The sequence below is a fragment of the Eschrichtius robustus genome, chromosome 16 (genome assembly GCF_028021215.1).
Source record: "Eschrichtius robustus isolate mEscRob2 chromosome 16, mEscRob2.pri, whole genome shotgun sequence".
Taxonomy (NCBI): Eukaryota; Metazoa; Chordata; class Mammalia; order Artiodactyla; family Eschrichtiidae; genus Eschrichtius; species Eschrichtius robustus.
The window spans coordinates 67,497,215-67,513,805 of record NC_090839.1 but is presented as its reverse complement, the minus strand read 5'-3'; the positions used below and the strand labels follow the sequence as shown (position 1 = coordinate 67,513,805).

At 46.3% G+C, this 16,591-nt stretch overlaps 1 protein-coding gene across 1 annotated transcript in view; it reads left to right on the top strand.

Moving 5' to 3' along the window:
• The window catches only part of ABCC6 (ATP binding cassette subfamily C member 6), a 62,599-nt gene that overhangs the window by 30,720 nt on the left and 15,288 nt on the right, over positions 1-16,591 (top strand). The window contains exons 18-22 of the mRNA XM_068565624.1: positions 1,771-1,938; positions 2,709-2,883; positions 4,158-4,233; positions 6,521-6,641; positions 8,198-8,405. Coding sequence (XP_068421725.1) covers positions 1,771-1,938; positions 2,709-2,883; positions 4,158-4,233; positions 6,521-6,641; positions 8,198-8,405 — 748 coding nt within the window. The remainder of the gene's footprint in view (positions 1-1,770; positions 1,939-2,708; positions 2,884-4,157; positions 4,234-6,520; positions 6,642-8,197; positions 8,406-16,591) is intronic.

The following is a 16,591-nucleotide window of genomic DNA, read 5'->3' as shown; positions in this document are numbered from 1 at the left end:
ATGCACATTCATTTACCTGTGGTCCATGGCTGCTCTTGCACGATAAGGGCAGAGATGAGCAGTTGTGACAGAGACCAGGGCAGCGGGGGTGGGGCGGTGTGCCCACAAAGCTTTAAATAGTTACTTTCTGGTCCTTTACAGAAAACACTTGCTGACCCCCAGATTAGGGAATTGAGAGTGGAAAAGTGAAAGTTTAAGTTAAGTAAACGGGTGAGGTTTCCTCTAGGGAAGAGGAGAGGGCCCTGGAAAGGGTCTGGAGGAGCCAGAGAGATCAGCTGAGAAGGAACATCTAGGGAGGAGGATGAGGCATCGTGCAGCCAAGGGAAGGGGGATTCAGAAGGAGGGGGGTGCCTGCTGCCGGCTACGTCTGTCCAGCTGTGTCACATCCTAAACCAAATGTGATTTCCCGTTACCTCCTCCCCCGAAGCTCACCCCATCCTGGGTGATGGAAGCTCCATCCTTCCAGAGCTCATATCCAAAACCTTGGTGTCCTCCTCGATTCCTCTCTTTTTCTTACACCCATATCTAATTCATCAGCAAATCCTGTTGGATCCACCTTTGAGGCAGATCCAGAATGTTCCGGTCCCCACATCAGCTCTCCCCACATTGCTGCAGGAGGCCCTGGCTGCCCTCCTTGTTTCTGTCCTCACCCCTAATAGGCTAATCCCAGTGCAGCAGCCAAAGGGATTCTGTTCAGACCTGTCAGTTCATGTCCTTTTTCTGCTCAGAACCCTCCAGGTCTCCCCATCCCCTCAGAGTCAAAGCCACAGTGCTGACCATCACTGACAAGGTACGCCCCCACGATCTGACCCCAGTTATCTCCGACTTCACCTCCCATCATGCTCCCTCTTTCCTGCTTCTCTCCAGCCACATGGATCTCCACGATGTTCCTTGAACACCCAAAGTATGCTCCTACCTCAGGGCCTTTGCACCTGCTGTTCTGTCTGCTTGTAAAGCTGTTTCTCAGGAGTTCACATGGTTCATCCCGTCAAGTCTCTTAGTGGAGAGTGGCTTTCCCTGACCACCTTACCCAGCACAGCAACCCTGCTCACGCCAGTACACCCTACACCCTTCCCCTACTCTATTATTCTTCATGGTGTGTAACACCATCTGATAGGTGATAACATTTTATGTGTTTGATTATCTCTCTCCCACCCCACCCTCATTAGAGTGAAGGATCCATGAAAGCAGGGATGAGGTTTTGTTCATTGCTGTTTCCCCAGAGCCTAGAACACTGCTGGGTACATAATAGCCATGCAGTAAATATGAGTGGAATGAATGAATAAGTGAAAGAACAAAAGGAAAGAAGAGAGGAAGGGAGGAAGGAAATGAAAGAAAGAAAGAAAGAAAGAGAGGGAGGGAGGGAGGGAGAGAGAGAGAGAAAGAAAGAGAAAGGAAGGAAGAAAGAAAGAAAGAAAAGAAAGAAAGAAAATAAGAACATAAGGACTGAAAAGCTACCGCTGGATTAGGCAACAGGGGAGTGACCAGTGTCCTTGAGGAAGGCTGTATCAGTGGAGAAATGGGAACAGAAGCCAGACTCAAGTGGAGGGAGCAGTGAGTGCAGGAAGCTTGTCTGGAAAGGGGAGAAGCCAGGCAGGGTGAAAGCTGGGGGGATGTTGGCTTGAGAGCAAGTGTTTCAAGCTGGAGGTGGCCCTAGAGGACAGGCACCATGAGCCATAGCTCACTCTGATGAGCAGACCTGGCCCCCGTCACACCGGCTTCACCCAGCAGGTGTAGATGCCGGTCCCTGTCTCTCTCTTGTGGCCACAGGGCATGAATCTCTCTGGGGGCCAGAAGCAGCGGCTGAGCCTGGCCCGGGCTGTGTACAGGAAGGCTGCTGTGTACCTGCTGGATGACCCCCTGGCATCCCTGGACGCCCATGTCGGCCAGCATGTCTTCAACCAGGTCATCGGGCCTGATGGGCTGCTCCAGGGAACGGTAAGTTTGGGAAAATGTCTCAGAGGGCATAAAGCAAAGGCAGAGAAAGTCCTAACCCAAGTCTGCTCACCACCATCCTCCATGAATCCAATGTTCCTCTTTGTAATGGTCAGCTTTTGCTGTGACAATGCTGCATAACAAACAACCCCCAAATGTCAGTAGCTCACAGCAGCAGTCATTTCTTTTTTTTTTTTTGGCTGCGCTGGGTCTTCATTGCTGCGCGGGCTTTCTCTAGTTGCAGTGAGCGGGGCTACTCTTCGTTGCGGTGCACGGGCTTCTCATTGTGGTGGCTTCTCTTGTTGCGGAGCACAGGCTCTAGGTGCACAGGCTTCAGTAGTTATGGCACATGGGTCCTAGAGCGCAGGCTCAGTAGTTGTGGCACATGGGCTTTGTTGCTCCGTGGCATGTGGGATCTTCACAGACCAGGGATCAAACCCGTGTCCCCTGTATTGGCAGGCAGATTCTTAACCACTGCACCACCAGGGAAGTCCGAGCAGTCATTTCTTGCTTCTGGGTCTGTGGTTAAACTACAACAGCTCTGCCTCAGGTCATTGGCCAGGTTCAGTTGAACTCCGTGTCTTCTGGTTTCGAGACAGGTTGAAGGAGTCCCTTTATTTCACTGTTGGGACGTGCTATTTTTGAGAAAAAGGGCAGGAGCACAAGAAGGAGAGCTTTCCCCACTCTGAGCCCCAGGACACTCCCAGCCCATTCCCCCAGCTCTGGAACAGTGGTCAAGCGCACGAGTGTAAATTCCATCCCTTCCTGCCCAGACACGGATTCTCGTCACCCATGCGCTCCACGTCCTGCCCCAGGCTGATTGGATCGTGGTGCTGGAAGATGGGGCCATTGCAGAGATGGGTTCCTTCCAGGAGCTTCTGCACAGGAAGGGGACCCTGGCGGGCCTTCTGGATGGAGCCAGACAGCCAGGAGATGGAGGAGGAGGAGGTACTGGCTGGGCTTTGCTGGTTCTCTGTGCCTGGCTTCTGCCACCCTTGGGGAGAAGGTTCCACAGATTCCACTGGCCAGGGTGGAGCACTCTGGCCACACCCTCCCTGCAGGCCCAGGCCTGGAGGCAGATGCCTCTCCCACAAGGCCACCCATCCCCCAGTAAGAGCCAGTGGCACCTTCTATGAGCCAGGGGCTATACTAAGTGCTTCTGTAAACATGCATTGTCTCATTTGGTCTCCACAACACCCCTGGGAGACACCTGCAATTATGACTGCCACTTTTCAGATGAGCAACTCAGGCCAAAGAGAGTTAAATAATTTGCCCAAGGTCACCAGATTAGAACTTGGGTGTGTTCAACTCCAGGGTCTGTGCTTGAAACTGCTACAGAGACTGAGCAAAGAGGTCATTTGGTGCCTTGAGGCCAGAGGCCCCCAACATGCCAGCTAGGGCTTCTACTAAACCAGAGAACACGGTGCCCACTGGAAAAATGACAGTGTTCTGGAAGTGAAGTCAGTGATCCAAGCGCAGCCACAGTGAGTGATAAAGAACAGCCAGGGGCCCCTCCATTCACTCATTTAATCACCACTTAGCCGCTATGAGGTCAGTACTGTACTTAGCTCCATTTTATAGATGAGGACTGAGGCCCAGAAGTTAAGGAACTCGTCCAAGTCTACCTGGCTCATAAGTGGCAGTGTTGGGCTTTGAACCTCCAACTGCAGGCTGTGTGCTGCCCCTTCATGACAGAGGGGGTCTCACAGCCAGGTCCCCCGTCCCAGGCTCTGCCTCCTCTGTTGAGCCCTGGCTCACCCTGGTAAAAACCCTAAGTGTTGGTTCCCGGTGTCAACCTCCTGCAGCTTGAAGATGGAACCCTCCCGGCTTGGGGGATGGTGGGCAGGAGGGTCCTTCCCTGGGGGAGATGACACCTGAGGTTGGGTGAGAGCTACCTGGAAAAGAACATTGCAGACACAATGAATTGCTTATGCAAGGGTATTGGGGAGACCCGAGCTGTTGGACTATGTGCAGTGTTTACTGCTGTTTGCCAGCCCCAAGTTCATAGCAGATGCTTGATTATATTTGCCAAGTGAATAAGTGAATGAATGAATAATGTTCCTGGAAGAACCCAGGGAGGATGGAGAGAGGGAGAAGGAGCCAGATGAGAGAAAATGGATGCTCAGCGAGTGAAAGCTGCACAGCCAGTGGGTGTCCAAGCTGGCATCTGGACCCCGAGGTACCGACCCCCATCGAGTGACATGGCTCCCTTGACCCTGCAGAAGCAGAACCCCCGGCCAGTGCCAAGGACCGCAGAGGCTCTGCTGGAGGTGGGAGGCCCGAGGGTGGGCCAGAGAGGTGAGTTTGCTCTGGTGCAGAGCTTGGGGAGGGCACAAAAGCCGAGGCTGAAGCAAGGCGGCTGTGTCACCACCTGCATCTCAGGCAGGTAGGGGGCGGCCACAACCATTCTGGATTGAACATCTGCTTAAGCCCACCATGGGGCTCAGCTGTGGGATAACTCACCAGAGACTATCTGACAATCAATTAGCCACAATGATTAAGTCCCCACATGTTCTGTTCACAGGATGACCAGTTTGCCCTCAGATGTGATGAATCCCCTAAAGTTTGTCAGAGTTGTCTCATGGCTGGAGTGGGGCAGGGCCAGCTCCAAAGAAGGATCCACGCCATAGCTGTTAATGTCCGTGCCAGGCCCTGTCATTCATGCTTTGAAGGACATCAGCATCACTTGGTGCTGGTGGGGGTCACCAGGAGGAGGCCTGCTGTCCCCTTTTCTCAAGCCCCCTTTAGCCAGGCCATAGCTGGACTCCTGTGCTCTCCCTTTTTATGGAAAGTGACCTTGTGAAACAGAACAACAGACCACTGGGAGCCAGAGAGTGTGAGCTTAAGTGCCAGCTTGTTAGGGAACTACAGGCGGAGCTGGAGGGCCCTCGGTCCCTGAGGTTGGGCCCCAGTTCCTCCCATCCCAGCTAGCCAGCCAGAGTACTCCTGGGCCACACACTGGACCGGCCCGCCGTCTTCACAGTGCACAGTATCCTAAGTAAGACCAGATAGGTAGATAATAGGTAGAGAGGTAAGTAGGTAGGTAGACAAATAGGGTGACAGATAGACAAACAGATGATGAATGGATGAATAGATAGATAGATGATAGGTAGAGTTCATAGACAGACAGACAGACAGATAGATGTAGGTAGATAAATATTGTATTGGAAAAACCTGCTAGTCTTCCCTCTTTCTCTCCATTACTCTCACACAACTACAACATTCACTCTGACACCAGATGGGTGCCCCCTGCACCCCCGCAAACCTTCACACCAAGCAATTCTCCACAACTCAGTTCTGACGCTGTCTATCTGGAGATGTCAAATCCCACAGGTTAAGGGCTCAGTCCCTCAAGTCTGCTCCCCCCACTTAAGATGCCAATTGCAAGTAGTAGGTCCCCAGGGTTCCCACAACTTCTGTCCTACTTGGGGACAAATTGGGGGTTTGCATCACCCCCTCCTCGAGTTCAAGTAATTTGCTAGAACAGCTCACAGAACTCAGGGAAACATGTACATTTAGCAGTTTATTAAAGGATGTGACAAAGGAGACAGAACGGCCAGATGAAGAGACTCACAGGACGAGGTCTGGGAGGGTCCCACATGCAGGAGATTCTGTCCCCGTGGAGCTCAGTGTATCAACCTCAGGGTATGTGGATGTGTCCACTAACCTGGAAGCACCCCAAATCCCATACTGTTGGGGTTTTATGGAGGCTTCCTCGTGTGGGCATGCTCCATTATTAACTCCATTTCCAGCCCCTCTTCCCTCTCTGGAGAATGGGGGCTGGGGCTGCAGATTCCAAGCTTCTAATCATGGCTTAGTCTTTCTGGTGACCAGCCCCCATCCAGGAGCCATCCAGGAGCCCACCCAGAGTCACCTCAGTAGAACAAAAGATGCTCCTAGGGCTCTTATCACTTAGGAATTTACAAAGGTTTTAGGAGCTCTGTGCCAGGGATGGGGTCAAAGACCAAATATATATTTAACATAAACCACAATATCACAAAGATGGATAGGTGAATAAATAGATTGATTTATGGATAGATAGATAGATAGGCAGACAGAGAGACACAGATTATCCCCATTTTACACCTGAGGAAACTGAGGCACAGAGGGATTTGTCAGCTGCCCATGGTTTCACAGTTAGCAGATGGTAATTCACATTTAAGGTTGTCAGCCTACTCAGCCACAGATAAAAGGAACATTCAAGAAGTCTTCAGCATCTGAATTGTGCAAAGTTGACTTCCTGAAAACCTGGACTGACAAATCTGAGAATAAACAGCAGGTGCAAAATGATTGCAGCAAAGCTTAGACCAAAATGAAAACCAAGTTCCAAAGTTGGCAAATAAGTTCATTCAGTGAGATGGCATCGGAAGAACAGGCTTGCCTGACTCTGGGGTGATAGGTGGCATCTAGCTGGGCACCACAGAGGGAGCACAGGGGCATGGCACCTAGTTGGTGCTCAGTACGTTAGTTGAATGAATGAATGAGAGAGTGAGTGGCTCAGTGGCTTCCAGTGGCCATGAGGGTTAGGCATATACACCCCCACGAAGAGAGACACTGATTTGTCCTCATTTCCTCTAAATGACAGGTCCATGAAGTTAGTCCCTGAGAGGGACAGCGCCACTTCAGAGGCCCAGACAGCAGTTCCCCTAGATGATCCGGAGGGGGCAGGACAGCCAAAAGGAGAGGACAGCATGCAATATGGCAGGGTAACCACCCGCTGCTCCCTCCCCCCTCCACATCCACTGCCACTGCTGCCCCCGGGGACTCAGGACCTCCCAAGAGATACAGCACTGGGGGGGGGGGGATGGGGCTGGGGGGACGACTCACCTTTATTGAACACCTACTATGTGCCACGTAAGATGCTAGATACTTCATACTTCTTAATACCCACAACCACCCTAAAATCAGATGGTGATAGCTCCATTTTAGAGATGAAGAAACTGGGTTCTTAAAGAGTTTAGACATTTGTTTGTGTTCTCACAGCTAGCAAGTGACCAACTTGGGACTCAAACCTAGGACAGTCTGAATCTGAAACTTGTACTACCTCTTCTCTCCTATGCTGCTTTGTCCACCCATTCACCCACCTACCTACTCATTCATTCATCCATCCATTTACCTTTCCACCTATTCACCCATCCATCCCACTCACCCATCCATCCACCTACCCATCTACTCACTCTTCTATCCATCTCACCCAACCATCCACCCATCTGCCACCCTGCCATCCATCCATCCATCCATCTGCTCATTTATCCACCCACCCTCCTACAGACCCACTCATTTATTCATCCACCCACCCATCTACCCATTTACTCACCCATCCGCCCACTCAACCATCCACCTACTCATCCGTCCAGAAGACATTTACAGAACCCCCACCGTGTGCCAGACACAGTTTCTGCCTTGGTGGAGCTTGCAGGCTAGTGGTGGGGGGCAGGGGAGAGAGTCAGAAAACAATTATGCTAATAAGCAAGGTGATATCAGGTAGTGATAAATGCTATAAACAAAATAAAGAAAGTGATGAGACAGGGACCGACCAAGGATCAGGGACCTGCTTGGATAGGATGCTCTGAGGAGTGACATTTGACGTCCCTGAAGGATGCGAAGGAAGTAGCCATGGAAAGAGCAGGGGGAGGAGCATTCCAGGCAGAGGGAACAGCAGGGGCAGAGACTCTGAGGTGAGAAGGAGCTTAGGGTGCCAGAGAAAAGAAAGGGATCCCATGAGACCAGCGGATAGTGCGTAGAAGGTAAGGTGAAAGAGTGTACAAGAGGTTTAGAATTTCTTCTCAGAGCAAGAGAAAGTCCAGGGCAGCTTAGCAACAGCACGATGTTTTCAACAGCAAGTGGATGTTTTCAAAAGTTCACTCTGGCTGCAGCTGCATGGAGAATTTCAGATTTGTAGGAACCAGACTTTAAACTAAAGTGGCTTAACCGCTCTGTGCCTCAGTTTCCCTATGTGTCAGGTGGGAATTATGATGAGGATGGAGACACATGCTTGTCCCATAGTAGGTGTTCAATAAATCACTCCAAACTCAGGAAGTGCCACAGCCTGTCCCCTTTAAGGCTCCCACTGCCATCTGGGAGCCATAGAGGAAGGGGGTCCTGAGGCTGGGCGGGCCTGGAGGGGAGAGGATGCTCCAGGTGGGAGGTACTGCCTGGTGGTTCCATCTGCCCCACTGGCAAGTTTGGGGAGCCCCACCTGGCCTTTCCTCTCTCCCCCTGGGGTGTCTCTCTGCCCCCATCTCTCCTACGTGTGCTACAGGTGAAGGCTACCATGTACCTGACCTACCTACGAGCTGTGGGCACCCCACTCTGCCTCCACGCACTTTTTCTCTTCTTCTGCCAGCAAGTGGCCTCCTTCTGCCGTGGCTACTGGCTGAGCCTGTGGGCAGATGACCCCACCGTGGACGGACGGCAGACTCACGCAGCCCTGCGGGGCTGGGTCTTTGGGCTCCTGGGCTGCCTCCAAGGTACCCCTGCCAGCCTTCCTCACTCTCCATCCTCCAGCTCCACCCGAGGGTTTCTCAGGGCTCCCTCGCCTGCACCTCCCTGGCTCACCCTGTCCTTCCTGAACATCTGTGCAAATGTCCTGGGTCCAAACACAGACCTGCATCCTTAAGATGGGGCTGGGGAAGTGGGGGACAGGGCACATCCCTACTTTTACAGAAGCCTCAGAGTCTCTCCCAGCCTCATCAGCAAAGGCAGAATCTTGGCCTCCAGATGGTGGGGCAGCTGAGCACTTAGGTGGGGCAGCAGATCCACTGGACTCTGCCCCTCTCCCAAGCTGAGGACAGCCCCAAGGTCTGACTGCTGGTGACTTCCAGCACCCCACCCCAATCCCACGCTGCTGCCACTGCCCCACCCCCATCCCCCAGAGGAGGTAGAGCCCTGCATCACATCCCCACCATCATCTCCTCCCATCTTCTCTTCCTTTTTAAAAAATAGATTTATTTTTTTAGAGCAGTTTTACATTCACAGCAAAATTGAGCAGAAGGTACAGAGGCTTCCCCACTCATCTATAACCTCCGTCATTACCAACATCCCCCCACCAGAGAGGTGCCTTTGTTACAAATGAACCTATATCCACACATCCTAGTTAGCCAAAGTCTGCAGTTTTCATCAGGGTTCACTCTTGGTGTTGTACATTCCATGGGATGGACAAATGTATAATGACATATATCCACTGTTAGAGTATCATACAGAATAGTTTCACTGCCCTAAAATTCTCTGTACTCCACCTGTTCATCTCCGTTTCATTGATCTAGTTGTCTATTCTTTCACCAATACCACAGAGTCTTTTTTTCCTGAGTTCTATACCATAATATTTTTTCCCAGTTTTGTTGATATAGTTGGCTTACAGCACTGTGTAAGTTTAAGATGTAGAGCATAATGATTTGGCTTACACACATCATGAAATGACGACCACAGTGAGTTTAGTGAACATCCGTCATCTCATATAAATACCAAATTAAAGAAATAGAAAAAACATTTCCTTGTGATGAGAACTCTTAGGATTTACTCTCTTAACAACTTTCATACATAACACACAGCAGTGTTTATTATATTTATCATGTTATACGTTACACCCCTAGTGCTTAGTTATCTTATAACTGCAAGTTTGTACCTTTTGACAGCCTTCATCCAGTTCCCCCTCCCCCCATTCCCCCGCCTCTGGTAATCACAAATCTGATCTATGAGTTTGTTTGCTTTTGAAGTATAATTGACATACAACACAATGTTAGTTCCTGTTACACAACATAGCAATTCGATATTTCTCTACATTTCAAGATGATGACCACCTAAGTCTAGTTACGATCTGTCACCATGAAAAGATATTATATAATTACTCACTATATTCCCCCACACTATATATTTCATACATCTGACCATTTATTTTGCAAATGGAAATTTGTACCTTTTAGTCTCCCTCACCTATTTTGCTCCTCCCCTCTGGCAACCACATGTTTTTTCTCTGTATCTATGACTCTGTTTCTGTTTAGTTATACTTGTTCATCTGTTTTTTAGATTCTACGTATAAGTGAAATTATACAGTATTTGTGTTTCTCTGACTTATTTCACTTAGCATAATACCTTCTAGGTCCACCCATGTTGTCACAAATGGCAATATTTCATTTCTTTTTTATGGCTGAGGAATATTCCATTGTATATATACCACCTCTTCTATATCCATTTATCTGTCAGTGGGCACTTATGTTTCTTCCATATCTTAGCTACTGTAAATACTGCTGCAATGAACATACGGGTGTATATATCTTTTCAAGTTAGTGTTTTCATTTTCTTTGGATAAATATCCAGAAGTGGAATTGCTGGATTGTATGGTAGTTCTATTTTTAATTTTTTGAGGAATGCCCATACAGCTTTCCATAGTGGCTGCCCTAGTTTACATTCCCACCAACAGTGCACGAGGGTTCTCTTTTCTCCACATCCTCACCAACACCTGTTATTTGTTGTCTTTTTGATAATAGCCATTCTGACAGGTGTGAGATGATATCTCATTGTGGTTTGATTTACATTTCCCTGATGACTAGTGATGTCGAGTATCCTTTCATGTACCTGTTGACCATCTGTATGTCATCTTTGAAAAAATGTCCATTCAGATCCTCTGCCCATTTTTTAATTGGGTTGTTTGATTTTTTGATGTTGAGTTGTATGAGTTATTTGTATATTTTGGATATTAACCCCTTATCAGATATATCATTTGCAAATAACTTCTCCCATTCAGTAGGCTGATTTTTTCATTTTCTTGATAGTTTATGTCACTGTGCAAAAGCCTTTTAGTTTAATGTAGTCCCATTTATTTATTTTTGCTTTTGTTTTCTTGCCTGAGGGAACATATCCAAAAAAATATCACTAAGGCCAATGTCAAAGAGCATACTGCCTGTTTTCTTCTAAAAGTTTTACGGTTTCAGGTCTTATGTTTAAGCCTTTAATCCATTTTGAATTTATTTTTGTATATGGTATGAGAAAATAGTCCAGTTTGATTCTTTTGCCTGTACCAGTTTGATTCTTTTGCATGTAGTGTCCACGTTTCCCAGTACCATTTATTGAAGAGGCTATCTTTTTTTTTTTTTTTAATGCAATCCAACCTTATGTCTTTTTTTTTTTTTTACTTGGGGTATAGTTGTTTTACAATGTTGTGTTAGTTTCTCCTGTACAGTGAAGTGGAGTTCCCTGTGCTATACAGCAAGTTCTTATTAGTTATCTATTTTATACATATTAGTGTATATATGTCAATCCCAATCTCCCAATTCATCCCACCCCCACCCCCCGCTTTCCCCCCTTTGTGTCCATACGTTTGTTCTCTACATCTCTGTCTCTATTTCTGCCTTGCAAACCAGTTCACCTGTACCATTTTTCTAGATTCCACATATATGTGTTAATATACGATACTTGTTTTTCTCTTTCTGTCTTACTTCACTCTGTATGACAGCCTCTAGGTCCATCCATGTCTCTACAAATGACCCAGTTTCCTTCCTTTTTAGGGCTGAGTAATATTGAAGAGGCTGTCTTTTCCCCATTGTATATTCTTGCATATTTTTTTGTAGATTAATTGCCCATATAATGTGGGTTTATTTCTGGACTCTCTATTCTGTTCCATTGATTTGTGTGTCTGTTTTTGTGCCAGTACCATACTGTTTTGATGACTGTAGCTTCATAATATAGTTTGAAATCAGGGAGTGTGATACCTCTAGCTTTGTTCTTCTTTCTCAAGATTGTTTTGGCCATTGAGGATCTTCTGAGTTTCCATACAAATTTTAGAATTATTTTTTTCTAATTCTGTGAAAAATGCCATTGGTATTTTGATAGGGATTGCACTGAACCTGTTGATTACCTTGGGTAGTATGAGTATTTTAACAATATTAATTCTTCCAATCCATGAGTATGGTATATCTTTCCATCTGTGTCATCTTCAATTTCTTTCAACAGTGTCTTACAGTTTTCCAAGTAAAGGTCTTTTACCTCCTTAGCTAGATTTATTCCAAGATATTTTATTCTTTTTGATGCAACTGTAAATGGGACTGTTAAGTTCCTTTCTAATAGTTCACTGTTAGTGTGTAGAAATGCAACATATTTCTGTATATTAAATTTGTATTCTGCAACTTTACTGAATTCATTGTTGGGTTCTAGTAGTTTTTTGGTGGCATCTTTAGGATTTTCTATGTATAGTATTATGTCATCTCTAAATGGTGAGTTTTACTTCTTCCTTTCCAATTTGGACTCCTTTTATTTCTTTTTCTTGTCTGATTGCTGTGGTTAAGACTTCCAATATTTTTTTTTATTATTAATTAATTTATTTATTTTATTTTTGGCTGTGTTGGGTCTTCGTTTCTGTGCGAGGGCTTTCTCTAGTTGTGGCAAGTGGGGGCCACTCTTCATCGCGGTGCGTGGGCCTCTCATGATCGTGGCCTCTCTTGTTGCGGAGCACAGGCTCCAGACGCGCAGGCTCAGTAGTTGTGGCTCACGGGCCTAGTTGCTCCGTGGCATGTGGGATCTTCCCAGACCAGGGCTCGAACCCGCGTCCCCTGCATTAGCAGGCAGATTCTCAACCACTGCGCCACCAGGGAAGCCCCAAGACTTCCAATATTATATTGAATAAAAATGGTGATAATGGGCATCCTTGTCTTGTTCCTGACCCTAGAGTAAATGCTTTGAGCTTTTCACCACTGTGTATGATGTTAGCTGTGGGCTTGTTGTGTATGGCCTTTATTATGTTGAGGTGTATTCCCTCTGCTTTGTTGAGAATTTTTATCATAAATGGATGTTGTAGTTTGTCAAATGGTTTTTCCATACCTATTGAGATGATCGTGTGATTTTTATTCTTCAGTTTGTTAATGTGGTGTATCACATTGCTTGCTTTGTGGATATTAAACCATCTTTGCATCCCTGGGATAAATCCCACTTGATCATGGTGTATGGTCCTTTTAATGTATTGTTGAATTTGGTTTGCGAATATTTTGTTGAGAATTTTTGCATTTATGTTCACCAGTGATATTGGCCTGTAATTTTCTTTTTTTGTTTTATCTTTATCTGATTTTGGTATCTGGATGATGCTGGCCTTGTAGAATGATTTTGGAAGTGTTCCTTCCTCTGCAATTTTTTGAATAGTTTGATAAGGATGTGTGTTAACTCGTCTCTAAAGAGTCTGGACCATCTGGGCCTGGACTTTTGTTTGTTGGGATTTTTTTTATTACTTATTCAATTTCATTCCTGGTAATTGGTCTGTTCATATTTTCTATTGCTTCCTGTTCAGTATTGGGAGGTTGTACATTTCCAGGAATTTGTCCATTTCTTCTAGGTTGTCCATTTTATTGGCATATAATTGTTCATAGTCATCTATTATAATCATTTCCATTTGCATGGAATAGCTTATACCATCCCCTCACTTTCAATCTCTGTGTGTCTTTAGGTCTAAAATGAGTCTCTTGTAGGCAGCATACATGTGGGTCTTTTTTTTATATCCATTCAGCCACTCTATGTCTTTTGATTGGAGCATTTAGTCCATTTACATTTAATGTACTTACTGCCATTTTGTTCATTATTTTGGGGTTGTTTTTATAGTTCTTTTCTGTTCCTTTCTTCTTCTTTTGTTCTCTTCCCATGTGATTTGATGACTATCTTTGGTGTTATTTTTGAATTTCTTTCTCTTTTTGTGTGTGTGTGTCTATTATAGATTTTTGGTTTGTGGTTAGCATGTGGTTTAAATATAGCAATCCATATATGTGTGGTTTTTTTAAGTTGTTGATCTCTTAAGTTCGAATGCATTTAACAACCTTGCTTATTTTTCTCTCTCCCTGCCACATTTACTGTTTTTGACATCATATTTTACATCTTTTTGTTTTGTGTATCCCTTAACTACTTATTGTAGATATAGATGATTTTATGACTTTCATCTTTTAATCTTCCTATTAGCGTTATATGTGGTTGGTTTAGCACTTTTACTGTATATTTTCTTTTACCAATGAGATTTTTCCTTTTGCACTGTTTGTATTTCTAGTTGTGGGCTCTCCTTTTTTGCTTAGTGAATTCCCTTTAACATTTCTTATCAAGCTGTTTTTTTGGTGCTGAACTCTTTTAGCTTTTGCTTGTATGTAAAACATTTGATCTCTCCTTCAAATCTGAATGAAAGTGGTTGTAGTTTTTTTCCTTTCATTACTTTAATATATTGTGCCTCTCCCTTCTGACCTGCAGAGTTTCTGCTGAAAAGTCAGCTGATAGCCTTATGGGAGTTCCCTCACACATAAATTGTAGCTTTTCCTTTGCTGCTTTTAATATTGTCTCTTTATCATTATTTTTTGCCATTTTAATTACAATGTGTCTTGGTGTGGTCCTCTTTGGGTTGATCCTATTGCGACTGTCTGTACTCCTGGACCTGGATGTCTGCCTTTATTCCCAGGTAAGGGAAGTTTTCAACTCTTATGTCTTCAAATATGTTCCCTGCCCCTTTCTCTCTCTTCTCCTCCTGCGACCCCTATAATGTGAATGTTTGTACCCTTGGTTGTTGTTCCAAAGATCTCCTAAATAATTCTTTTTTTTTTTTCCTTTTTCCTGTTCAGTTGGAGTGATTTCCACTACTCTGTCTTCCAGTTCACTGATCTGTTCCTCTGTATCATCTAATCTACTGTTGATTCCTCCTAGTATATTTTTTATTTTGGTTATTGTATTTTTCAGCTCTGTTTGGTTCTTCTTTATGTTTTCTAACTCTTTGTTAAAAACTTCTAGCTTCTCACTGTGTTCATCTATTCTTCTCCCAAGTTCTTTGAGCATCTTTATGATCATTACCTTGAACTCTTTACTGGGGCTTATCTCCACTTCACTTAGTTCTTCTTCTGGGGTTTTATCTTGTTCTTTCATTAGGAACATATTCCTCTGTCACCTCATTTTGCCTAATTCACTCTTTTTATTTCTATATATTTGGTAGGTTGGTTATGTTTCCCAATCTTGGAGAAGTGGCTTTTTTGTAGGAGACATCCTATACGTCCCAGCTGCACACTCCCCTCTTGTCACCAGAGCTATATGCTCTAGGACTGTCCCTATGTGGGATGCATGGGCCCTTCTGTTGTAGTGGGCTGACTACTGTGGGTGGTCTGATAGTCATGGCTGATCCCTAGTCCGGTTGGTTGCCAGGCCCTGCCTTGTGCAGAGGCTGCTAGCCACTGGTGGTGGGGCCAGATCACAAGGTAGCTGGCTGCAGAGCCCCAGGGGTTCCAAGGCCAGTGCTGGCCCACTGGTGGGTGGAGCTGGGTCCCAGGGTGGCTGGTTGCAGGGCTGGTGTCCCAGATCTAATGTTGGCCTGCTGCTGGGTGAGGTCAGTTGCTGACAGGACTGGCTGTGGGGTCCGGGGTATCCCAAAGCTGCTGCCAGCCTGCTTGTGGGTGGAGCTGGGTCCTGGGATCTCTGGATTCAGGGCTCTGGGTGTCTCAGAGTTGGTGTTGGCCTGCCAGTGGTTGGGGCTGGGTCCTAACAGCTGACTGCAGGGTCCCAGGGCTCCTAGGGCTAGTGCCAGTGCACTGGTATGTGGGGCTGGGTCCTGGGGTGGCTGGACACTCAGGCAGTCCTAAGGCAGCCAGCCTGCTGTCCTCACCTGGATAGCTGCTTGGCCTGAGGCATCCCACTACTGGTGATGACAGGCTAGTGGGCAGGGCCAGGTCCCAAGGCTAGTAAGCTCAAGGAAGTATCCCAAAATGGCACTTGCCAGCACCAGTGTCCTTGTGGTAAAACAAGCTACCCAAAGTGGCTGCTGCCAGCATCTGTATCCCCAGGGTGAACTCCAGTTGCCTCCTGCCTATCCAGAAAGCTCTCCAGGATCTCTTCAAGATCAACAGGTATGTCTGACCCAGGCTCCTTTCAAGTTACTGCTTCTGCCCTGGGTCTCGGAACATTCATTTTTTTTGTGCACCCTTTAAGAATGCAGTTTTTATTTCCTACAGCCCCCTGGCTTTCCTGAAAGTCTAGTCTTCAAAACCAAGTGTTCTGGGGTTCATCTTCCCATAAGAGCTCATCTTCCTGGGGAGCCTTATGTGGGGCTCAGACACCATGCTCTTTGGGGAGAATCTCTGCAATTGACCTATTTATGGGTCACCCACCCAGGGGTGTGGGTCTTGACTATACTGCGTCTCTGCCCCTCCTACCCATCTCATTGTGGTTCATTCTTTAGATCTTTAGTTCCAGAAGATCTTTTCTGTTAGTCTTCTGGTTTTTCTCATCAGTGGTTGCTGTGTAAATAGTTGTAATTTTGGTGTGCCTGTGGGAGTAGGTGAGCTCAGGGTCTTCCTACTCCACTATCTTGGCTACTCCCCCCATAATATACCACGCAGTCTTTTTTTTTTTTTTTTTTTTAAACTGGAAAAAACTATGCCTCATAGGTTCTACATTCTAATGGTGGTATATTGAGGGAGATGGTCTTTTTTTTTTTTTAATTAATTTATTAATTTATTTATTTATTTTTGGCTGTGTTGGGTCTTCGTTTCTGTGCGAGGGCTTTCTCTAGTTGCGGCGAGCGGGGGCCGCTCTTCATCGCGGTGCACGGGCCTCTCACTGTCGCGGCCTCTCTTGTTGCGGAGCACAAGCTCCAGACACGCAGGCTCAGTAGCTGTGGCTCACGGAACTAGTTGCTCCGCGGCATGTGGGATCTTCC